This window comes from Mastigoproctus giganteus, chromosome 9 (assembly GCF_048544385.1).
Source record: "Mastigoproctus giganteus isolate SK-2022 chromosome 9, ASM4854438v1, whole genome shotgun sequence".
NCBI lineage: Eukaryota > Metazoa > Arthropoda > Arachnida > Uropygi > Thelyphonidae > Mastigoproctus > Mastigoproctus giganteus.
The window spans coordinates 216440730-216466680 of record NC_143583.1 but is presented as its reverse complement, the minus strand read 5'-3'; the positions used below and the strand labels follow the sequence as shown (position 1 = coordinate 216466680).

Below are 25951 nucleotides of genomic sequence, written 5' to 3'. Positions count from 1 at the left end.
GTCTCTCGTAATCTGTTGTTATATGCAAAATTTCTTCATTCTATGGAAACTATTTTAAATGTAATTACCAAGAGGAACTGAAAATAATTCGCTATAAAGAAGTTTGTTAAACAGAGGTCCAACTGTAATTAAATCAAAAATGAGGCAATTTTAAAATACATAACTGGTCGAGTGTGCCCTTAAAATTCTGTGCCCAGGGCTGGGGCTCCAGCTCTGGATACCAATAATTGAATTCATAGGATTTAATTTGTAATATAAATGATCATTTCAACAATGGGCTTACAAATTTTCAAAAAAAAAATAATGATAGGCTCTCATAAGCCCACTATAGCTCAATGCAGTATGGGGGACAGAGGCATTTTATGACTTCGTTATATTTGATATTTGAATATTGGATATTATATTTGAATATTATATTTGAATATTGGAATACCTCAGTACTCAGGTAGCAGAATTTTTACCTTGACAAGAACAATTTTAATTGCAGCATTAATTTATCACATGGTTTCGTGGATATTATATTTACAATAAATAGTAAATGTATAAAATTTATATAAAATAAAATATTTTATATAACAATTTACTTCAATCTTCTTAATGAATGTTTCTCCTTTTAGAATTCTATCAACATAAATATTTGGAACGTGGATCTGTTCTGGTGCAATTTCACCAACATCTACAATCTCTTCAACCTATAAAAAAAAAATTAATGTATACCATGTTAACAACTTGGGTGCTTTATTTATCATATTATATAAATTTGTAACTATAAGTTCTGAAAATAATTATAAATTTTTTTATGACATAAGAGAGGTATGTTATATAATTTTTCATTAGGAATTAAAGTACAGAAAACAAAATTAAATTATGTGATGTATTTTACAGTAAGTATTGTGTCAAATGGGTTAAAATAGTCATCAACACTACACAACACAACTACTAAATACTTCAATAGTTGTGTTGTGGTGATGTATCTGGATTGTGTTCTGAAACCAAATCAGGCCTACAGCATAAGAGTAGTTGGTTGGTGGAACAGACTTCCATCCTTTGTTGTGGAAGTTGATAGCCTAAATAAATTTAAGACTGAGCTGGATAGGTATTTGGAATGAATGGAGGGGTGAAATGGAAGTGGTTTTTTTTTTTTTTTGGCTGATGCTGCATAAGCTTGCTTTCTTGCATCATATGCCTCTACTAATGCTAATGCTAATAGAAAAATTAAGGAAATTCGTGGGAAAATCAAATCATAGAAAGAAACTGAAATTCTTAAATGTGATATCCAAAATTTAAATAAATAATTTTAATACCAAGATGCTAAAGAATGTCTATCTTAACAATTCTAAGTTAACATTCATTTTAATTCATATTTGAATTACTTTAATTCATAATTTTGACATTTAATTTTAGAGGTTATATTAAATATCAAAGTGTTAAGAGAGACATTATGTGGTTGTTCATAAGGAAATAAATAAATGCAAATAACACTAATTAAACCACATGAATTGCGGTTATTAAGAGAATTTGCATCAAGAGTATTACATTAAGTTAAACTTCCACACACTTTTCTGAACATGTTGAATCTTGTTACCAGGTCTACGAATTGAGTTGTTAAAGAAACCAAAATTATTAGCATTAGCATTAGCAAAGGCACATGATGCAAGAAAGCAAGCTTATATAGCACCAGCCAAAAAAAAAAAAAAAAAAAAACACTTATTTCACCTATCCACTCGCTCCAAATGTTTGTCAAGTTCTGCCTTGAATCTATTTAAGCTATCAACTTTTACAATGACAGACGGAAGTTTGTTCCACCAATCAACCACCCGCAGGCTAAAGTCAAACTTCCGCACATCTATCCTACAACCGTCTTTCCTCAATTTGAATTTATGCCCTCTCAGGCGATTATTCTGAGCAAGAGGAAGAATCCCATCAGCATTGAGCATGCTCAAACCATTCAAGTCTTTGTACACCTGAATCAGATCATCTCACAAGTGCCTGGTCTCCAGACACTGTAATTTGCAAAACTTAAGCCTCTCTTGCTAAGAGCAACCCTTGTTCCCCTCACTAATCTTGTTGCCCTTCTCTGTACTCGTTCCAGCAGCTCTACATCCTTCTTGAAATGAGACCTCCAGACCTGTATACAGCACTCAAGGTGTGGATTGACTATTGCCTTATACAAGGGGATAATCACCTCCTTAACCCTGCAAGAAAAATTCTGTATATCATTGACAAGACACCATGAGCTACTCTTGCAGCCCGTCTGCACTGCTCAGAGATCTTCATATCTGCCTCCAAAATTACCCCCAGGTCCTTTTGAAGAAGAATCCCAACGGCATTGAGCATGCTCAATGCTGATAGGATTCTTCCTCTCACTCAGAATAATCACCTGAGAGGGCATAAATTCAGATTGTGGAAAGACAGATGTAGGATAGTTGAGCAGAAATTTGCCTTTAGCCAGTAGGTAGTTGGTTGGTGGAACAGACTTCCATCGCTGGAAGTTGATAGCCAAAATAAATTTAAGGCTCAGCTAGACAGGTATTTCGAACGAACGGAGGGGTGAAATGGAAGTGTTTTTTTTTTTGTTTTTTTTGGCTGATGCTGCATAAGCTTGCTTTCTTGCATCATATGCCTCTACTAATGCTAATGCTAAAGTAAATCTCACATCAGTATGCTGTGATCACTGCCACCAAGTGGTTTCTTTATCTGCAGATTCTTAATGTATAATCACTGCTGATAAATAATCAGATCAAACTCCCTTTGGTTGCTGCTCGAACGTGCTGCTGCTGTAGAAAACAATCATCCAATAAATCCAAAAAAGTCTTACTAGTGTGCGTGCGTGCGTGCGTGTGATCCACCCACAAATTCCACTCAATATCTGGAAAGTTAAAATCCTCCATTTTAAGACAATCTGATTTACTGGTCCACTATATTTCTCTGTATAATTGTTCACTATACTCATCAGAGTCATTAGGACTATAACACACTCCTACCCTCATTTTTGCTCTCCCAGTGCTTACGTCACACCAAACTGACTGAACATTGCATTTGTCCACCAGTGTCAACTGGATGCACAGCCTCAGATTTTATACGTTTCTTAACTAACAGCATAACTCCTCTTCCCTTCCTCTCCTATCTATCTTTCTGTACACATTGTACTCCACAAATTCCAATTCTGCATTCCTTATATCTGTGTGACTCCACGTCTCTGATATCCCACCAATATCCACATTTGAAATCTTGAACAGCACTTCAAATTCATCGAAATTATTTACTATATTCCTAGCACTGGTGTGCATGCATGTATACATGCACCAGTTCTTACTCTTAGTTATCCTAACAGAGCCCATGTATTTACTTGTTCCATGATGACTCAGCAGTTTTTGAAATTCCCAGAAACTTTCTTATCAGTTTCTGGGGAAATCAGTCTGCTGCTCATTCCAATTAGCATTAGCATTAGTAGAGGCATTTGATGCAAGAAAGCAAGCTTATGCAGCATCAGCCAAAAAAAAAAAAAAAAAAAAAAAAAAAAACAACTTGTACTTCACACCTCTGTTCATTCGAAATACCTGTCCAGCTGAGCCTTAAACTTATTTAGGCTATCAACTTCCACAACAAGGGTTGGAAGTCTGTTCCACCAACCAACCACCCGCTGGCTAAAGGCAAATTTCCGCACGTCTATCCTACATCTGTCTTTCCTCAATTTGAATTTATGCCCTATCAGGTGATTATTCTGAGCGAGAGGAAGAATCCCATCAGCACGGAGCATGCTCAAACCATTCAAGGCTTTATACACCTCTATCAGATCACCTCGCTGGTGCCTAGTCTCCAGACACTGTAATTTGCAAAACTTAAGCTTTTCTTCGTAAGAGCACCCCTTTGTTCCATTCACTAATCTTGTTGCCCTTCTCTGTACTCGTTCCAGCAGCTCTACTTCCTTCTTGAAATGAGGCCTCCAGACCTGTATACAGTACTCTAGGTGTGGCCTGACCATTGCCTTATACAAGGGAATAATCACCTCCTTATCCCTGCTAGAAAAATTCCTATATATCATTGACAATACACCGTGAGCTACTCTTGCAGCCCGTCTGTACTGCTCAGAGAACTTCATATCTGCCTGCACAACCACACCCAGGTCCCTCTCATTCTCTACCACTGTCAGTGTAGTACCACAGAGTTGATACGTTGCTCTGGGGTTGCTGTTTCCCCTATGTAATACTTTACATTTGTCAATGTTAAACTTCATTTGCCACCTCTCAGCCCATCTGCTCAACCTTTCCAGATCCTGTTGCAGCAGCATAGTGTCAGTAGTGTCCTTGACAACCCTGCCTACCTTTGTATCGTCTGCAAACTTCGAAATTAAGCTTGATATACCATCATCAATATCATTTATGAATACAGAAAACAACAATTGACCCAATACTGAGCTCTGAGGGACTCCACTAATAACATTAGTCCACGATGAGCAGTGTCCATTGATTACAACTCTCTGTCTTCTCCCCCTCAGCCACCCCTTTATCCACAGCAGCAATTTGCCTCCAATGTCACACTGCTCCAATTTGTGCAGCAGTCTTCCATGTGCAACAGTATCAAAAGTCTTTCTAAGATCCAAGTATATAATATCAAAGTTATTCCCTGCATCCAGTTCCTTTGGACTGCATCATAGTATCCAATCAAATTGGTCAGGCAAGACTTCCCCTTAACAAAACCATGCTGTGTCTGAGCTATAACTGAAGTCTTGTCTAAATGATCCGGCAGTACTTCTTTAACTAGTGCCTCCATTAATTTTCCTGGAACAGAAGTTAAACTCACAGGTGTATCCCATCCCTGCTTCTACAGGGATGGGATACACTTAAATAGAAAGGGTGCAAGAATTTTTGCTGATGCTGTCGAGGCAGAGTTAGGTGGGTCGGAAAACTGCTAGTTGGGGGGATACAAGGACTAATAGATTAACAATAGCCACTGGCAGAGGTGGAAGTGATTCTTGCACTGCTTCTATTGAAATGAGCAGAAGCCTGAAAAACAAGATGCAGGATATTTCAGAGACTGCTGGGAGTCATTGCGGTACAAGTAAACACATGGGTTGTGTTAGCGTAGCCAAGAATAGAAACAGGTGCATGTATACCTGCGTGTACACCAATGCTAGGAGTTTGGTAAATAATTTTGATGAATTTGAGGTATTGCTCAAAACATCAAAGGCAGATATTGTTGGGATATCAGAGACGTGGTGTCACACAGATATAAGGAATGCGGAACTTTAATTTGGGGAATACAATGTGTATAGAAAGGATAGATGGGACAGGAGGGGAGGAGGGGTTATGCTATTAGTTAAGAAACACATAAAGTCCAAGGAAGTGAAGCCAGTTGACATCGATGGACAGGGCAGTGTCGAGTCAGTTTGGTGTGACATAAGCATAGGGAAATCAAAATTGAGAGTAGGAGTGTGCTATAGGCCTAATGACTCTGATGAGTATAATAAGATATTGTACAGGGAAATAGAGTGGGCCAGTAAATCAGAGAGTCTTATAATGGGGGATTTTAATTTCCCAGATATTGACTGGAATTTGTGGGTTGGTCACTCGCACACTAGCAAGGCTTTTGTGGATTTATTGGATGATTGTTTTCTACATCAGCATGTTCGTGAGGCAACAAGAGGGAGCAATACTCTTGATCTGATTATCAGTAGTGATTCTTCATGCATTAAGAATCTGCAGATAAATGAACCACTAGGTGGCAGTGATCACAGTGTGTTGAAGTGGGATTTACTCAAGGAGGTAACTACCATCAGAGGTAAAGGGAAGGGTTTTTGTTTTCGTAAAGGCGACTATGATGGTCTGAGACAGTATTTAAATTCTATACAGTGGGACCAACTGATGATGTTACCAACAGCAAACTCAAAATGGGAAGCATTCAAGGAACTAATCTTGGAGGCTACCAGGCTTTACATACCAACTAAGATATATTGTTCAAGGTTTAGGCCTAAATGGTTGTCAGATGAACTAATGAGACATGTGGCAGAGAAGAAAAATGCATGGGATACATACAAATTAATGGGTGACATGGAAGCCTATGATAGATATAAGTTGGTCTGTAACCAAGTCACAAAGGAGATTAGGCAGGCAAACGCAGACTACGAAAAATCCTTGGCAAAGGATGCAAAGAAAAACAGAAAAGAGTTCTTTACCTATTTAAACTCAAGAAGGAAAGGGATGAATCAGATTGGTCCACTGGATATTGATGGTTCAACAGTTGAGGATCCTGCTCAGGTGGCTAACAATCTAAACGAGTATTTTGCATCTACATTCATGCATGAGGAGTTATTCAGGAAGGAGAATGATGTAGGTAAAGTAAACATTGGCAGTGAGCTGGATGATTTTGTAATAACTGAGAGGAAAGTGGAGGAGAGATTGTTGAGGATAAACATAAAAAAGGCACCTGGGGTGGATGGGATCTATTAAGTTATATTAAAGGAGGCAGCAAAGGAAGTAAGCAAACCCCTAGCCATAATTATGAGAGCTTCTTTGGACTCAGGGGAGGTACCCATAGACTGGAGATGTGCAAATGTAACCCCAATTCACAAAGGAGGATCAAAGGCTGACACAAGTAATTATAGACCTGTTAGTTTAACTTCTGTTCCAGGTAAATTAATGGAGGCACTGGTTAAAGAAGCACTGTAGGATCATCCAGACAAGAATTCAGTTATAGCTCAGACGCAGCATGGTTTTATTAAGGGCAGGTCTTGCCTGACCAATTTGATTGGATACTATGATGTAGTCACAAATGAACTGGATGCAGGGAATAACTTTGATATTATATATTTGGATCTTAGAAAGGCTTTTGATACTGTTGCACATGGAAGACTGCTGCACAAATTGGAGCAGTGTGGCATTGGAGGCAAATTGCTGCTATGGATAAGGGGATGGTTGAGTGGCAGAAGACAGAGAGTAGTAATCAATGGACACTGCTCAACGTGGACTAATGTTATTAGTGGAGTTCCTCAGGGTTCAGTGTTGGGTCCGTTGTTGTTTTCGGTGTTTATGAATGATATTGATGATCGGATATCAAGTTTAATGTCCAAGTTTGCAGATGATACAAAGGTTGGCAGGGTTGTTAAGGACACCACTGACGCTATGCTGCTGCAACAGGATCTGGAAAGGTTGAACAGATGGGCTGAGAGGTGGCAAATGAAGTTTAACATTGACAAATGTAAAGTACTACATATGGGAAACAGTAACCCCAGAGCAACGTATCAACTCTGCGGTACTACACTGACAGTGGTGGAGAATGAAAAGGACCTGGGGGTAATTGTGCAGGCAGATATGAAGTTCTCTGAGCAGTGCAGACGAGCTGCAAGAGTAGCTCATGGTGTCTTGTCAATGATATACAGGAATTTTTCTAGCAGGGATAAGGAGGTGATTATTCCCTTGTATAAGGCAATGGTTAGGCCACATCTTGAGTACTGTATACAGGTCTGGAGGCCTCATTTCAAGAAGGATGTAGAGCTGCTGGAACGGGTACAGAGAAGGGCAACAAGATTAGTGAATGGAACAAAGGGTTGCTCTTACGAAGAAAGGCTTAAGTTTTGCAAATTACAGAGTCTGGAGACTAGGCACCGGCGAGGTGATCTGATAGAGGTGTATAAGGCTTTGAATGGTTTTAGCATGCTCAATGCCAATGGGATTCTTCATCTTGCTCAGAATAATCAGCTCAGAGGGCATAAATTCAAATTGAGGAAGGACGGATGTCGGATAGATGTGCGGAAATTTGCCTTTGGCCAGCGGGTGGTTGGTTGGTGGAACCGACTTCCATCACTTGTTGTTGAAGTTGATAGCCTAAACAAATTTAAGACTCAACTGGACAGTTATTTCGAGCGAACGGAGGGGTGAAATGGGAGTGGTGTGTGTCTTTTTTTTTTTTTTTTTTTTTTGGCTGATGCTGAATAAGTTTGCTTTCTTGCATCATATGCATCTACTAATGCTAATGCTAATGCTATAATTACTTGTGTCAGCTTTTGATCCTCCTTTGTGAATTGGGGTCACATTTGCACATCTCCAGTCTGTTGGTACCTCCCCTGAGTCCAAGGAAGCTCTCATAATTATGGCTAAGGGTTTGCTTACTTCCTCTGCTGCCTCCTTTAATATAACTGGATAGATCCCATCCACCCCGGGTGCCTTTCTTGTGTTTATCTTCAACAATTTCTCCTCCACTTTACTCTCAGTTATTACAAGATTCTCTAGCTTACTGCTAGAGTTGATTACACCTCTGGCATTCCCCTCGCTAAATAACTCCTCATGTGTGAATGTCGATGCAAAATATTCATTTAGTTTGTTAGCTACCTGAGCAGGATCGTCAACAGTTGACTCATCGATATCAAGTGGACCAATCTGATTCATCCCCCTTCCTTCTAGAGTTTACATAAGTAAAGAACTCTTTGCTGTTTTTCTTTGCATCCCTTGCCAAAGATTTCTCGTAATCTGCCTTCGCCTGCCTAACCTCCTTTGTAACTTGGTTACAGATCAACTTGTATCTATCATAGGCTTCTGTGTCATGTGTTAATTTGTATGTATCCCATGCATGTTTCTTCTCTGCCATATGCCTCATTAGTTCATCTGACATCCATTTAGGCCTAAACCTTGAACAATATTTCTTAGTTGGTATGTAAAGCCTAGTAGCTTCCAAGATAAGTTCTTTGAATGCTTCCCATTTTGCATTTGCTGTTGGTAACATCATCAGTTGGTCCCACTGTATAGAATTTAAATAATGTCTCAGTCCATCGTAGTCGCCTTTATGAAAGCAATAACCCTTCCCTTTACCTCTAATGGTAGTTACCTCTTTGAGTAAATCCCACTTAAGCACAATAGAAGCAGTGTATCAGTTCCACCTCTATCTGTGGCTACTGTTAATTTAGTAGTTAAAATAGTAGTCTGCTGATCAGTACTCTCCACTTAATGTTCTCAATGTTAAGCTGCCTGCCTGCTTTTTCACAAATATGGCAGTTGAATCACATCAAATTTCCAATTCACATACTTCTCATGGGAAAATACTTAAAAACAAAAAGTTCTCTTCTGACACATACCATTTGAATCAGCTGACAATGCTTATGAAAATCCAATATCAGAACTCTTGGTTCTTTTCATGTTCTCACATTATTTAATATAGTTTTGGTTTACATAATAACAATTCCAATTATCCAACTACACAGTTAGGAAGTAAGTTTTATAAAAGATTAAGCTATGCTACTGAACTTGAATATAATGTCATGAGAATCATGACATTATATATACAAATTGGAGCAGTGTGGCATTGGAGGCAAATTGCTGTTATGGATAAAGGGATGGTTTGAGTGGGAGAAGACAGAGAGTGGTAATCAATGGACACTGCTCATCGTGGAATAATGTTATTAGTGGAGTCCCTCAGGGTTCAGTATTGGGTCCATTGTTGTTTTCTGTATTTATAAATGATAATTATGATGGTATATCAAGCTTAATGTCCAAGTTTGCAGAAAATATGAAGGTTGGCAGGGTTGTTAAGGGCACTAATGACAGTACGCTGCTGCAACAGGATCTAGAAAAGTTGAGCAGATGGGCTGTGAGAGGTGGAAATGAAGTTTAACATTGACAAATGTAAAGTACTACATATGGGAAGCGGCAATCCCAGAGTGACGTATCAACTCTGTGGTACTACACTGACAGTGGTAGAGAATGAAAAGGACTTGGGGGTAATTTTGCAGGCAGATATGAAGTTTTCTGAGCAGTGCTGACGGTCTGCAAGAGTAGCTCATAGTGTCTTGTCAATGATATACAGAAATGTTTCCAGCAGGGATAAGAAGTTGATTATTCCCTTGTATAAGGCAATGGTCAGGCCACACCTTGAGTACTGTATACAGGTCTGGATGCCTCATTTTAAGAAGGATGTAGAGCTGTTGGAACGAGTACAGAGAAGGGCAACAAGATTAGTGAATGGAACAAAGGGTTGCTCTTATGAAGAAAGGCTTAAATTTTGCAAATTACAGTGTCTGGAGACTAGGCACCTGTGAGGTGATCTGATTGAGGAGTATAAAGCATTGAATGGTTTGAGCATGCTCAATGCTGATGGAATTCTTCCTCTTGCTCGGAATAATCATTTGAGAGGGCATAAATTCAAATTGAGGAAAGACAGATGTAGGATAGATGTGCAGAAGTTTGCCTTTAGCCAGCGGGTGGTTGGTTGGTGGAACAGACTTCCATTCTTTGTTGTGGAAGTTGATAGCCTAAATAAATTCAAGGCTGAGCTGGACAGGTACTTGGAATGAACGGAGGGGTGAAATGGGAACGTGTTTTTTTTTTTTTTTCTGGCTGATGCTGCATAAGCTTGCTTTCTTGTATCATATGCCTCTACTAATGCTAATGCTAATGCAAATTGGCAAAAGGAATTAAACTCAGTTGTCTCCAAATGAGTGACATGTGGAAAACCACTATATTGTCACAGAGGACCCATTTCAGAATGTAGTACATACTCAAAACATTTTGTGTGCAGCACTTTTAAAACCACTGCATGGCCATGCAGGAATGCAACTTGAGGGAACCCTGTCCTCTAGTGTGATTCACTTCTTTTAACTGGAAAAATAAAACTAAAAAAAATTATTTACGGCTTTATGACTATTGAGAGAATTTTGGTTCCACTTTCATTCTACCCCATTCACTACCACTTACAATAACTGTTTTGGATATGACTGTTGATACAAATAATACATAAAGATATCTGTTCTTAATGTCAAAATAAAGTAAAACACTTTGCCATACCTACAAATGAGTTAAAAATATTTATCAGTAGAAATCAATCTCTATAATTAGAACTGTTCCAATTAAAAATTATAAAAGCCCAGAAAAGAAATATAAAAAAAAGGGTGTGTGTGTGTGTGTGTGTGTGTGTGTGTGTGTGTGTGTGCGTGCGTGCGTGTGCGTGCGTGCGTGCGCGTGTGTGTGTGTGTGTCCTTCAAAATTGCAGAAAAACTTACCTCTGCTATTGTTATTTTTGCAGCTTTACACATTGGGAGATTGAAATTTGAAGTAGACTTCCTAATTATAAAAATATGAATCTTCTTAAAGTAATTATGTTAGTCAATAAGAATAAGTTCACAATTAACAAACATGGTATATAAATACTGCTCTAAAAACAAAAGTTGAACCAATAAAATCGAAATCCATCCAATCTAAAAATAAAATAAACATTTTTAAAATTTCATTCTGAAACCTGTGTAGAAAATGAGTTCTTTTTTGCCCTATTCTGAGCTATGTGCCACTCAGGCAGACAAATCAATATTGATATCTCATAAGGCGCAGAAATAAAATAAAACGTAAAAGCATATAAAATATTCATTATAATTCAAATGGCTTTGAGGTTATCATATTAAAATTGTTGTTGGTTATCATAAATCCATGTCATTAGCATTAGTTGAGGCATATAATACAAGAAAGCAAGCTTATAAAGAATCGGCCAAAAAAAAAAAAAAACGCTTCCATTTCACTCATCTAGTCACTCCAAATGTTTGTCTAGTTCAGCCTTAAAATTATTTAAGCTATAAACTTCAACAACAACAGACTAAAGGCAAATTTCCACACATCTATTCTACAACTTTCTTTCCTGTTTCAATCTATGCACTTCACGTTCTTAATCTGAGCAGATGGAACAGGACCACGGTATGTCTGCAGGAGCAAAAGTTGATTATGTAGGGCAGATATCACCTTTTAAGGGCACAGAAGGTGATATTAGCATTAGAAGAGGCATATGATGCAAGAAAGCAAGCTTATTCAGCATCAGCCAAAAAAAAAAAAAAAAAAAAAACACCACTCCCATTTCACCCCTCCGTTTGTCCGCAATACCTGTCCAGCTGAGCCTTAAATTTGTTTGGGCTATCAACTTTAACAACAAGTGATGGAAGTCTGTTCCACCGACCAACTACCCGCTGGCTAAAGGCAAATTTCTGCACATCTATCCTACTTCTGTCTTTTCTCAATTTGAAGTTATGCCCTCTGAGGTGATTATTCTGAGCAAGAGGAAGAATCCTGTCGGCATTGAGCATTCTCAAACCATTCAAGGCCTTATACATCTCTATCAGATCACCTCGCCGGTGCCCAGTGTACAGACTCTGTAATTTGCAAAATTTAAGCCTTTCTTCGTAAGAGCAACCCTTTGTTCCATTCACTAATCTTGTTGCCCTTCTCTGTGCTCGTTCTAGCAGCTCTACATCCTTCTTGAAATGAGGCCTCCAGACCTGTATTCAGTACTCACGGTGTGGCCTGACCATTGCCTTATATAAGGGAATAATCACCTCCCTATTCCTGCTAGAAAAATTCCTGTATATCATTGACAAGACACCATGAGCTATTCTTGCAGCTCGTCTGCACTGCTCAGAGAACTTCATATCTGCCTGCACAATTACCCCCAGGTCCTTTTCATTCTCTACCACTGTCAGTGTAGTATGACAGAGTTGATACGTTGCTCTGGGCTTACTGTTTCCCCTATATAATACTTTACATTTGTCAATGTTAAACTTCATTTGCCACCTCTCAGCCCATCTGCTCAACCTTTCCAGATCCTGTTGCAGCAGCATACTGTCAGTAGTGTCCTTAACAACCCTGCCAACCTTTGTATCATCTGCAAACTTGGACATTAAGCTTGATATACCATCATCAATATCATTTATAAATACAGAAAACAACAACGGACCCAACACTGAACCCTGAGAAACTCCACTAATAACATTAGTCCACGATCAGCAGTGTCCATTGATTACCACTCTCTGTCTTCTGCCACTCAACCATCCCTTTATGAATAGCAGCAATTTGCCTCCAATGCCGCACTGCTCCAATTTGTGCAGCAGTCTTCCATGTGCAACAGTATCAAAAGCCTTTCTAAGATCCAAATATATAATATCAAACTTATTCCCTGCATCCAGTTCTTTTGTGACTACATCATAGTATCCAATCAAATTGGTCAGGCAAGACCTTCCCTTAACAAAACCATGCTGTGTCCGAGCTATAACTGAATTCTTGTCTAGATGATCCTGCAGTGCTTCTGTAACCAGTGCCTCCATTAATTTTCCTGGAACAGAAGTTAAACTAACAGGTCTATAATTACTTGTGTCAGCCTTTGATTCTCCTTTGTGAATTGGGGTTACATTTGCACATCTCCAGTCTATGGGTACCTCCCCTGAGTCCAAAGAAGCTCTCATAATTATGGCTAGGTGTTTGCTTACTTCCTTTGCTGCCTCTTTAATATAACTGGATAGATCCCATCCACACCAGGTGCCTTTTTTATGTTTATCCTCAACAATTTCTTCTCCACTTTCCTCTCAGTTATTACAAAATCATCTAGCTCACTGCCAATGTTTACTTCACCTACGACATTCCCCTTCCTGAATAACTCCTCATGTGTGAATGTAGATGCAAAATACTCGTTTAGATTGTTAGCCATCTGAGCAGGATCCTCAACTGTTGAACCATCAATATCCAGTGGACCAATCTGATTCATCCCTTTCCTTCTTGAGTTTAAATAGGTAAAGAACTCTTTTCTGTTTTTCTTTGCATCCTTTGCCAAGGATTTCTCATAATCTGCCTTTGCCTGTGTAATCTCCTTTGTGACTTGGTTACAGACCAACTTATATCTATCATAGGCTTCCATGTCACCTATTAATTTGTATGTATCCCATGCATTTTTCTTCTCTGCCATATGTCTCATTAGTTCATCTGACATCCATTTAGGTCTGAACCTTGAACAATATTTCTTAGTTGGTATGTAAAGCCTGGTAGCTTCCAAGATTAGTTCTTTGAATGCTTCCCATTTTGAATTTGCCGTTGGTAACATCATCGGTTGGTCCCACTGTATAGAATTTAAACACTGTCTCAGACCATCATAGTTGCTTTTACGAAAGCAAAAACCCTTCCCTTTACCTCTGATGGTAGTTACCTCCTTGAGTAGATCCCACTTCAGCACACTGTGATCACTGCCACCTAGTGGTTCCTTTATCTGCAGATTCTTAATGCATGAAGTATCACTACCGATAATCAGATCAAGAGTATTGCTCCCTCTAGTTGCCTCCCGAACATGCTGATGTAGAAAACAATCATCCAATGAATCCACAAAAGCCTTGCTAGTGTGTGAGTGACCAACCCACAAATTCCAGTCAATATCTGGGGAATTAAAATCCCCCATTATAAGGCTCTCTGATTTACTGGCCCACTCTATTTCCCTGTACGGTATCTTATTATACTCATCAGAGTCATTAGGCCTAAAGCACACTCCTACTCTCAATTTTGATTTCCCTATGCTTATGTCACACCAAACTGACTCGACACTGCCCTGTCCATCGATGTCGACTGGCTTCACTTCCTTGGATTTTATGTGTTTCTTAACTAATAGCATAACCCCTCCTCCCCTCCTGTTCTGTCTATCCTTTCTATACACATTGTATTCCCAAATTCCAGTTCTGCATTCCTTATTTCTGTGTGACACCACATCTCTGATATCCCAACAATATCTGCCTTTGATGTTTTGAGCAATACCTCAAATTCATGAAATTTATTTACCAAACTCCTAGCTTTAGTGTACATGCAAGTATACATGCACCTGTTCTTATTCTTAGCTGCCCTAACACAATCCATGTGTTTACTTGTACCGCAATGACTCCCAGCAGTCTCTGAAATATCCTGCGTCTTGTCTTCCAGGCTGCTGCTCATTTCAAAAGAAGCAGTGCAAGAATCACTTTCACCTCTGCCAGTGGCTACTGTTAATCTATTATTCCTTGCATCCCCCCAAACTAGCAGTTTTCCGACCCACCTAACACTGCCTCGACAGCATCAGCAAATATTCTAGCACCCTTTCTATTTAAGTGTATCAAATATTGTTGTACACGTTGGCACTAATTATTTTAAGAGTAAGAGATCTGCAGATTTACTTAACAAGCACAAGTCAATGTTGAAAAAAAGTGGCAAGTTAGGATTAAATTTAAAAGTGTCTGCAATTCTGCCCAGATACGATAGGAGGGGTATATGATGAGAGCCTTGTCGATCAATTCGGCCCTGGAAAGATTGTGCAAGGCTCAAGGGGTAGAATTTTTTTCAGCTTGTTCTGTACTTGATAACAGGAGAGACTGCTTCTACAGGGATGGGATACTCTTAAATAGAAAGGGTGCAAGAATATTTGCTGATGCTATCGAGGCAGTGTTAGGTGTGTCGGAAAACGGCTAGATTGGGAGGATTCACAGACTAAAAGATTAATGGCAGCCGCAGGCAGAGCCAAAAGTAATTCTTGCATTACTTCTATTGTAATTAGCAGCAGTCTAGAGAGCAAGTTGCTGGGGACTTCAAGAGCAGCTGGGACTCATCATGGAACAAGTAAATACATGGGCTGTGGTAGGGTAACTAAGAGTACGAACAAGTGCATGTATACTTGCATGTACACTAATGCTAGAAATATAGTAAATAAAACTGATGGATTTGAAGTGCTGATCATGACATGAAAGGCAGATATTATTGGGATCTCAGAGACATGGTGTCACACAGATATAAGCAGTGCAGAATTAGAATTTGGGGAGTACAATGTGTACAGAAAGGACAGACAGGGTAGGAAAGGAGGAGGGGTTATGCAGTTAGTTAAGAAACACATAAAATCTAAGGAGTGCTTCCAGTTGACATGGGTGAACAGTGCAATGTTGAGTCTGTTTGGTGTGGCATAAATACTGGGAAAAGGAAAATGCGAGTAGGAGTGAGGACTAATGATATAGTCATTACTCCTACTGATTAACTATAGGCCTAATGACTCTGATGAGTACAATGAACAGTTGTGCAGAGAAATAGAATGGGCCAGTAAATCAGAATTTATTGTAATGGGGGATTTTAACTTTCCAGATGTTACTGTATCTTGTGGGTTGGTCAATCGCATGCTAGGAAAACTTTTGTGGATTTATTGGAGGATCGTTTTCTACATCAACACATTCGAGGCACAACCGGAGAGAATAATACCCTTGATCCGATTATCAGCAGTGATTATTCATGCTTTAAGAATTGGCAGATAAAGGAACCACTAGGTGATAGTGATCACAGTGTACTGATGCGAGATTTACTTAAAGATGTAACTACCATCGAGGGAAAAGGGAAGGGTTTTTGTTTTCGTAAAGGTGACTACAGTGGTCTCAGACAGTTTTTAAATTCTATACAGTGGGATCAACTGATGATGTTACCAACAGTGAATTCTAAATGGGAAGCCTTCAGGGACTTAACCTTAGTGGCTACTAGGCTTTTCATACCAACTAAGAAATACTGTTCAGGGTTCAGAAATAAGTGGATGTCGGATGAATTAATGAGGCTTGTGGCAGAAAAGAAAAATGCATGGGATGCATATAAATTATCAGGTAACACAGAAGTCTATGGCACATATAAGATAGTCTATAATCAAGTCACAAAGGAGGTTAGGCAGATGAAAGCATATTATGAGAAATCTTTGGAAAGGACGCAAAGAAAAACAGCAAAGACGTTTTTACTTATGTAAATTCTAGAAAGTAGGGAATGAATCAGATTGGTCCACTTAACATAGATGGTTTGACTATTAATGATCCTGTTCAAGTACCTGATAAACTGAATGAGTATTTTGCATCTACATTCACACATGAGTAGTTATTTAAGGAGGGGAATGCCAAAAGTTTATCAAACTCTAAGAGTGAGCTAAGTGATTTTGTAATAACTATTCTCCAGATACTGAAACAAACTAGAGCAAAGTGGAGGAGAAATTGTTGAAGTTAAATATAAAAAGGGCACCTGGGGCAGATGGAATCTATACAGTTATATTGATGGAGGCAGCAAGGGAATTAAGCAAATCTTTAGTCATAATTATGAGAGCATCCTTAGAGTCAGGGGAGGTTTCCATGGACTGGGGATATGCAAATGTATCCCCAATTCTCAAGGGGGTTCAAAGGGTGACTCAAATAATTACAGACCTATTAGTTTAACTTCTGTTTCAGGGAATATAATGGAGTCACTGGATAAAGAGATGATACAGGATCACCTAGACAAGACAGCAATAATGGTTCAGACACAGCATGGGTTTGTAAAGGGGAAGTCTTGTCTGACCAATTTGATTGGATACTATGATGTGGTCACAAAGAAACTGGATGCAAAAAATAATTTTGATCATATATTTGGATTTCACAAAAAGCTTTTGATACTGTTACACATCGAAGACTACTATACAAATTAGAGCGATATGCCATTAAGAGCAAGTTGCTACAATGAATAAAGGAATAGTTGAGTGGGAAATGGCAGAGAGTGGTAATAAATGGATGTCGACTAATGTTATTAGCGGAGTCCCCCAGGGTTCGGTGCTGGGCCCATTGTTGTTTTGTGTATTTATCAATGATATCGATGAAGGCATATCAGGCTTAATGTCCACGTTTGCAGATGATACAAAGGTTAGCAGACTTGTTAATGACAGTAAAGAATATGCTCCTGCAAAAGGATTTAGATAAGTTTGGCAAATTGGCTGAGAAGAGGCAACTAAAGTTTAACATTAACAAATGCAAAGTACTGCATATGGGTAGCAATAACCCTAGAGAAATGTATCAAATGTGTGGTACTATCAGGAAGGTGGAGAATGAAAAAGACCTGGGTGTAATTGTGCAGTCAGATATGAAGTTCTCTGAGTAGTGCAGACAGGCTGCCAGAGCAGGTCATGGAGTTTTGTCAATGATATATAAGAATTTTGCTAGCAGAGACAGGGAGGAGATTATCCCTTTATATAAGGTAATAGTCAGGCAACACCTTGAATACTGCATACAGGTCTTCATCCTTCCTCAGTTTAGGAAGGATGAAGAGTTGCTAGATCAAGTACAGAGAAGGGCAACGAGACTGGTGAGAGGAACAAAGGCGTGTGCTTACAAAGAAAGGCTTAAGTACTGCAAGTTACAGCGTCTGGAGACTAGACACCTGAGAGGTTATCTGATCAAGGTGTACAAGGCCTTGAATGGTTTGAGTAGGCTCAATGCTTACAGGATACTTCCGTTTGCTCATTTTAAGAACCTGAGGGGGCATAGATTCAAATTGAGGAAAGACAATTGTAGAACAGATGTGCGGACATTTGCCTTTAGCCAGCGGGTAGGTGATTGCTGGAACAGACTTCCATCCGTTGTTGTTGTGGAAGTTGAGAGCTTAAATAAATTTAAGGCTAAACTAGACAAACATTTGGAGTGACCGGATGGGTGAAATGGGATGGGAAGGGTTTTTTTTTTTTTTTTTGGCTGATGCGGTATAAACTTGCTTTCTTGCATCATATGCCTCAACTAATGCTAATCTCATCAGTATTAAGCCTGCTCAAGCCATTCAAAGCCTAACAGACCTCAGTCAGATCACCTTGCTTCGCTTGTGCCTAGTCCAAACATCTAATCTACAATTATCTTTCCTCAATTTGAATCTGTGCCCCCTCAGGTTCTTAATCTGGGCAAATGGAAGTATCCTGTCAGTATTGAGCCTGCTCAAACCATTCAGGGGTTTATACACCTCAATCAGATCACATCGCAAGTGCCTAGTCTCCAATACTGAAACTTGCAAACCTTTAGCCTCTCTTGCTAAGAGCAACCCTTGTTCCCCTCACTAATCTTGTTGCCCTTCTCTGTACTCGTTCCAGCAGCTCTACATCCTTCTTGAAATGAGGCCTCCAGACCTGTATACAGTACTCAAGGTGTGGCCTGACCATTGCCTTATACAAGGGAATAATCACCTCCTTATCCCTGCTAGAAAAAATCCTGTATATCATTGACAAGACACAATGAGCTACTCTTGCAGCCCATCTGCACTGCTCAGAAAACTTCATATCTGCCTGCACAATTATCCCCAGGTCCTTTTCATTCTCTACCACTTTCAGTGTTGTACCACAGAGTTGATACGTTGCTCTGGGATTACTGTCTCCCATATGTAGTACTTTACATTTGTCAATGTTAAACTTCATTTGCTACCTCTCAGCCCATCTGCTCAACCTTTCCAGATCCTGTTGCAGCACCATACTGTCAGTAGTATCCTTAACAACCCTGCCAACCTTTGTATCGTTTTCAAACTTGGACATTAAGTTTGATATACCATCATCAATATCATTTATAAATACAGAAAAGAACAATGGACCCAACGCTGAACCCTGAGGGATTGCACTAATAACATTAGTCCACAATGAGCAGTGTCCATTCTCTGTCTTCTCCCCCTCAACCATCCCTTTACCCATAGCAGCAATTTGCCTCCAATGCCACGCTGCTCCAATTTGTGCAGTAGCCTTTCATGTGCAACAGTATCAAAAGCCTTTCTAAGATCCAAATATATAATATCAAAGTTATTCTCTGCATCCAGTTCTTTTGTGACTGCATCATAGTATCCGATCAAATTGGTCAGGAAAGATTTTCCCTTAACAAAACATGTTGTGCCCAAGCTATAACTGAAGTCTTGTCTAGATGATCCTGTAGTGCTTCTTTAACCAGTGCCTCCATTAATTTTCCAGGAACAGAAGTTAAACTCACAGGACTATAATTACTTGTGTCAGCCTTTGATTCTCCTTTGTGAATTGAGGTCACATTTGCACATATCCAGTCTATGAGTACCGCACCTGAGTCCAAAGAAGCTCTCATAGTCTGCCTTTGCCTGCCTAATCTCCTTTGTGACTTGGTTACAGACTAGCTTATATATATCAGAGGCTTCCATGTTATCCATTAATTTATATGTATCCCATGTATTTTCTTCTCTGCCATATGTCTCATTAGTTGATCTGACATCCATTTAGGCCTAAACCTGGAACAATATTTCTTAGTTGGTATGTAAAGCCTAGTAGTTTCCAAGATAAATTCTTTGAATGCTTCCTATTTTGAATTTGCTGTTGGTAACATCATCAGTTGGTCCCATTGTATAGAATTTATATACTGTCCCAGACCATCGTAGTCGCCTTTACGAAAGCAAAAACCCTTCCCTTTAGCTCTGATGGTAGTTACCTCCTTGAGTAAATCCCACTTCAGCACACTGTGATCACTGCCACCTAGTGGTTCCTTTATCTGCAGATTCTTAATGCATGAAGTATCACTACCGATAATCAGATATGCTCCCTCTAGTTGCCTCCCGATATGCTCCCTCTAGTTGCCTCCCGAACATGCTGATGTAGAAAACAATCATCCAATGAATCCACAAAAGCCTTGCTAGTGTGTGAGTGACAACCCACAAATTTCTGTCAATATCTGGGAAATTAAAATCCCCCATTATAAGGCTCTCTGATTTACTGGCCCACTCTATTTCCCTGTACAGTATCTTATTATACTCATCAGAGTCATTAGGCCTAAAGCACACTCCTAATCTCAATTTTGATCTCCCAATGCTTATGTCACACCAAACTTACTTGACATTGCACTGTCCAGCAATGTCGACTGGCTTCACTTCCTTGGATTTTATGTGTTTCTTGACTAACAGCATTACCCCTCCTCCCTTTCTATCCTTTCTGTACATATTGTACTCTCCAAATTCCAGTTCTGCATTCCTTATATCTGTGTGACACCACATCTCTGATATCCCAACAATATCTGCCTTTGATGTTCTCAGAAATACCTCAAATTCATCAAATTTATTTACCAAACATAAATCATGAAATTTATTTGCCTCCCAAACATGCTGATGTAGAAAACAATCATCCAATAAATTCACAAAAGCCTTGCTAGTGTGCGAGTGACCAACCCACTCACACACTAGAAAACTCCTAGCATTGGTGTACACACAAGTATACATCCACCTGTTCCTATTCTTAGCTACCCTAACACAACCCATGTGTTTACTTGTACCGCAATGACTCCCAGCAGTCTCTGAAATACCCTGTATCTTGTTTTCCAGGCTGCTGCTCATTCCAATAGAAGCAGTGCAGAATCACTTTCACCTCTGCCAGTGGCTACTGTTAATCTATTAGTTCTTGTATCTTCCCAAGCTACCAGTTTTCCGATCCACCTAACACTGCCTTGATAGCATCAGCAATTATTCTTGCACCCTTTCTGTTTAAGTATCCCATCCCTGTAGAAGCAGTCTCTCCTGTTAACAAGTACAGACCAGGCTGAAAAAAATTCTACCCCTTGAGCCTTGCACAATCTTTCCAGGGCCGAATTGATCGACAAGGCTCTCATCATATACTCACTCCTATCATGTCTGGGCAGAATTGCAGGCACTTTCAAATTCAACCCAAATTCACAGCTTTTTTTTAACAGTGACCTGTACTTGTTAAGTAATTCCGCTGGTCTCCTACTCTTAATATCATTAGTGCCAACGTGTACAATATCACCTTTTTTGCCCTTAAAAGATGATATCCTCTCTACGATATTATAAAGTATCACATCAACAACTCAAAAATCATAAAAGATAATATCAAAAATCGATTCATAATATTAAAAATCATAAATTACAGGTTCACCCTCCAAATTATAAACATTATATATAAACAAGCACCTGACTTATAGACAAAATCTCCTTACAGTGCACAGTCATCAGTGCTGTCACAAATGAATAATTTTCAAATATTCATTCATTTTTTTTTTCATCTTCAAATACAAATGGATGAGCTTTGCTTTATGGAAAAGTTACATTAAGATCTTAAGCATAACACCTTTAAAAGGGCAATGAGAGTAGCTTTGTGTGGGCAAAGGTTTTACAGCTCCAGCTAATAGAAAAGTTTTTCTGAAATTTTTGCCATTTTAATAACTTACTTGGCATATTAATTCATTTTCTAGAAGTAGCTTTATATTCCTAGTTACGATACTTAGTTTATTTTGAATTTAGATAGATATTTTTTAGGTTATTACTTAGTATTGGTAAAACTGTACAGTTCAAAACTTGCAATCATCATTGTAGTATATTAGATTGATACGGAATAGCGTATATCTTGAACTTGATAGCGTAAGATATAACATAAATTTAACCCCAGGGGCTCACATCTGGTAAGTATGGGCTTGCACCTAGGGTTGTGAGCTGGATATCATCATCATTCTTCTCTTTCTTGGTGATTCCCTTCTACTTTTGACACACTCTCTCAATCTCTCTCTCTCTCTCTCTCTCTCTCTCTCTCTCTCTCTCTCTCTCTCTCTCTCTCTCTCTCTCTCTCTGGGTAACTCAGAAATTTTTTTTGGCTGGTGCAGCAAAAGGTTCAGGCCTCCTTGCACCACATGGCTAATAATAATAATAATAATAATAATAAAACTAGACAGCATAATGCATAGCACTGTAATAGGAATCTGTTAGCTTAGTATTGTCAATTAATCAATTAAATTTATACATCTTATTAATTTATATTGTTAATTAAACTGCATTTAAAAGCCAATAATACCCCAGACTGGAGCAGCAAAACAACATGCACAAAGTAGCAGAAGTGCTGTGGTTTGGGGGAGAACTGAAGGGGGAAATTCTCGAACGCATCATAATCTAAAAAAATGTGCAAAATGTGACATGTCTGCAGACCTTTTTGGAACAGGACATGATCTATCCAGGGAGGATGTCTTTGTGTGTGCTAGGTAATGAGAATGTTATGAAATTAGGTGCCAACCAGCATTCTGATGGGGGTTTATGAGAGTTTGAAGAGTTGGGTAGATGCCCTTGAAGGAATTAAAATGGGGGGGGGGGCATCTTAAAGCTCTCAGCTGCCAAATTCAACACCAGAGCTCACTCTTGTGCACCAGGCAACACAGTAGCAATCTTCAGGGCAGAATGCACTGGTCCCACAGGATCTAGTTATTATTATATTTCCTGTTTCCTTTATAGGAAACAGGAAATATATTGGATAAGTATAGGTGGAATAGGACCAGGGTATGTCTGCCAAGGGGCAAAAGTTCATGATGTTGTAGAGCAGATATCATCTTGTAGTAGAGCAGATATCACAAAAGATGATATTGTTGTATACATTGGCACCAATGACATTAGGTGTAGGAGATCTGCAGATATACTTAACAAGTTCAGGTCAACGTTGGAAAAAAGTAACGAGTTAGTGTTAAATTTGAAAGTGTCTACAATCCTGCTCAGACACAATAGGAGGGAGTATATGATGAGCTATGATAGATATAAGTTAGTCTGTAATCAAGTCACAAAGGAGGTTAGGCAAGTAAAGGCAGATTATGAGAAATCTTTGGAAAATCATGCAAAGAAAAACAGCAAAGACTTCTTTACTTATATAAACTCTAAAAGGAAGGGGATGAATGAGATTGGTCCACTTGAATATTTTGCATCTACATTCACATGTGAGGAGTTATACAAGGAGGAGAAGGCCAGATGTTAATCCAACTCTAACAGAGAGTTAAATGATTTTGTAATAACTGAGAACAAAGTGGAAGAGAAATTATTGAAATTAAATGTAAGAAAAGTAGCTGGGTGGATGGGATCTATCCAGTTATATTAAAGAAGTGGCAAAGGAAGTAAGCAACCCTTAGCCATAATTACAAGTGCATCCTTGGACTCAGGAGAAGTACCAACAGACTGGAGATGTGCATAAGTATCTCCAATTTACAAAGGGGGATCAAAAGGTGACACAAGTAATTACAGACCTGTTAGTTTGACTTCTGTTCCTGGGAAAATAATGGAGTCACTGGATAAAGAAGCATTGCAGGATCATCTAGACAAGACTGCAGTAATAATTCAAACACAGCATGGGTTTGTTAAGGGGGAAATCTTGTCTGACTAATTTGATTGGTTACTATGATGCAGTCACAAAGGAACTGGATGCAAAAAATAATTTTGATATCATATACTTGGATCTTAGGAAGGCTTTTGATACTGCTGCACATGGAAGACTACTGTACAAATTGAAGCAGTATGGCATTAAGGGTAAGTTGCTACAATGGATAAAGGGATGGCTTAGTGGGAGATGGCAGAGAGTGGTAATCAATGGACACTGCTCTTTGTGGACTAATGTTATTAATGGAGTCTCCCAGGTTTTGTGTTGGGCCCATTGTTGTTTTGTTTATTTATCAATGATATTGATGAAGGTATATCAAGCTTAATGACAAAGTTTGCAGATGATACAAAGGTTGGCAGAGTTGTTAATAACAGTAATAACAGTATGCCGCTGCAACAGGATCTGGAAAAGTTGAGCAGACGAACTGATTAAAGAACTAACCCAACAGAAGGAGAAGGAGAAAAAATAAATATGAACAGCCTCCTCTAAAATCTATGAAGCGATCTACAGGGCATCCTTTCAGCCATCAAGACCCTCACTGATGAGCTCTGTGAGACTGACCATGCCTGGAAGTGCAAAAGTGAAAAGGAGCACAATTGTATCCATTGGCCCTTATTCTGTGTTCTCAAAGAAAGAAAGGAAATCTCGACTTCATGCTTTCTTCAAAAAAGGGAAAGGTCTTCAACCAGGAACTTCATCAGAGAAGTAAAATCTCTGCATTACACAAAGAAAAGATCAATGCAGGGGCACTTACAAAAACTTTCAGTCTGGGCTTCGAACATATCAAAGTAAATGTATAAAATTAAATTTTTTTATTTAAATTTTAATTTGGTTATTTTATACTGTATTACATTTAACTGATTTATATTCATAAAAATACTGTTTTTACATTCATGGCATTCATTTCAGAGCTTTAAAATGTAATAATATTATACCACATGTAAATTTTGAGAGGAGCCTGTAACATAAGTTGAGAAGAATAGAAACAGGTGCAGGTATACTTGCGTGTACACCAATGCTAGGAGTTTAGTAAATAAATTTGATGAATTTGAGGTATTGCTCAAAACATCGAAGGCAGATATTGTTGGGATATCAGAGACGTGGTGTCACACAGATATAAGGGATGCGGAACTGCAATTTGGGGAGTACAACGTCTACAGAAAGGATAGACAGGATAGGAAGGGAGGAGGTGTTATGCTATTAGTTACGAAACACATAAAAACCAAGGAAGTGAAGCCAGTCGACATCGCTGGACAGTGTAGTGTGGAGTCAGTTTGGTGTGACATAAACATTGGGAGATCAAAATTGAGAGTAGGAGTGTGCTATAGGCCTAATGACTCTGATGAGTATAATAAGAAACTGTACAGGGAAATAGAGTGGGCCAGTAAATCAGAGTGTCTTATAATGGGAGATTTTAATTTCCCAGATATTGACTGGATTTTGGGGGCTGGTTACTCACACACTAGCAGGGCTTTTGTGGATTTATTGGATGATTGTTTTCTACAAGCATGTTCGGGAGGCAACTAGAGGGAGTAATACTCTTGATTTGATTATCAGCAGTGATTCTTCATGCATTAAGAATCTGCAGATAAATGAACCACTAGGTGGCAGTGATCACAGTGTGCTGAAGTGGGATTTACTCAAAGAGGTAACTACCATTAGGGGTAAAGGGAAGGGTTATTGCTTCCGTAAAGGCGACTACGATGGACTGAGACAGTATTTAAATTCTATACAGTGGAACCAAATGATGATGTTACCAGCAGCAAATTCAAAATGGGAAGCATTCAAAGAACTTATCTTGGAAGCTACTAGGCTTTACATACCAACTAAGAAATATTGTTCAAGGTTTAGGCCAAAATGGATGTCAGATGAACTAATGAGGCATATGGCAGAGAAGAAAAATGCATGGGATACATACAAATTAACACATGACACAGAAGCCTATGATAGATACAAGTTGATATGCAACCAAGTTACAAAGGAGGTTAGGCAGGCGAAGGCAGATTACGAGAAATCCTTGGCAAGGGATGCAAAGAAAAACAACAAAGAGTTCTTTACTTATGTAAACTCTAGAAGGAAGGGGATGAATCAGATTGGTCCACTTGATATTGATGGGTCAAGTGTTGATGATCCTGCTCAGGTAGCTAACAAACTAAATGAATATTTTGCATCGACATTCACACATGAGGAGTTATTCAGCGAGGGGAATGCCAGAGGTGTATTCAACTCTAGCAGTAAGCTACAGAATCTTGAAATAACTGGGAGT

General features: G+C 38.9%; 1 protein-coding gene across 1 annotated transcript in view; it reads right to left on the bottom strand.

The window, feature by feature from the left end:
* LOC150081122 (succinyl-CoA:3-ketoacid coenzyme A transferase 1, mitochondrial-like) overlaps nt 1–25951 on the bottom strand; it is a 233504-nt gene that overhangs the window by 82711 nt on the left and 124842 nt on the right. Inside the window, exons 8-9 of the mRNA XM_090380930.1 lie at nt 10988–11048; nt 585–692 (exon numbers count right to left, since the gene is read on the bottom strand). Coding sequence (XP_090237056.1) covers nt 585–692; nt 10988–11048 — 169 coding nt within the window. The remainder of the gene's footprint in view (nt 1–584; nt 693–10987; nt 11049–25951) is intronic.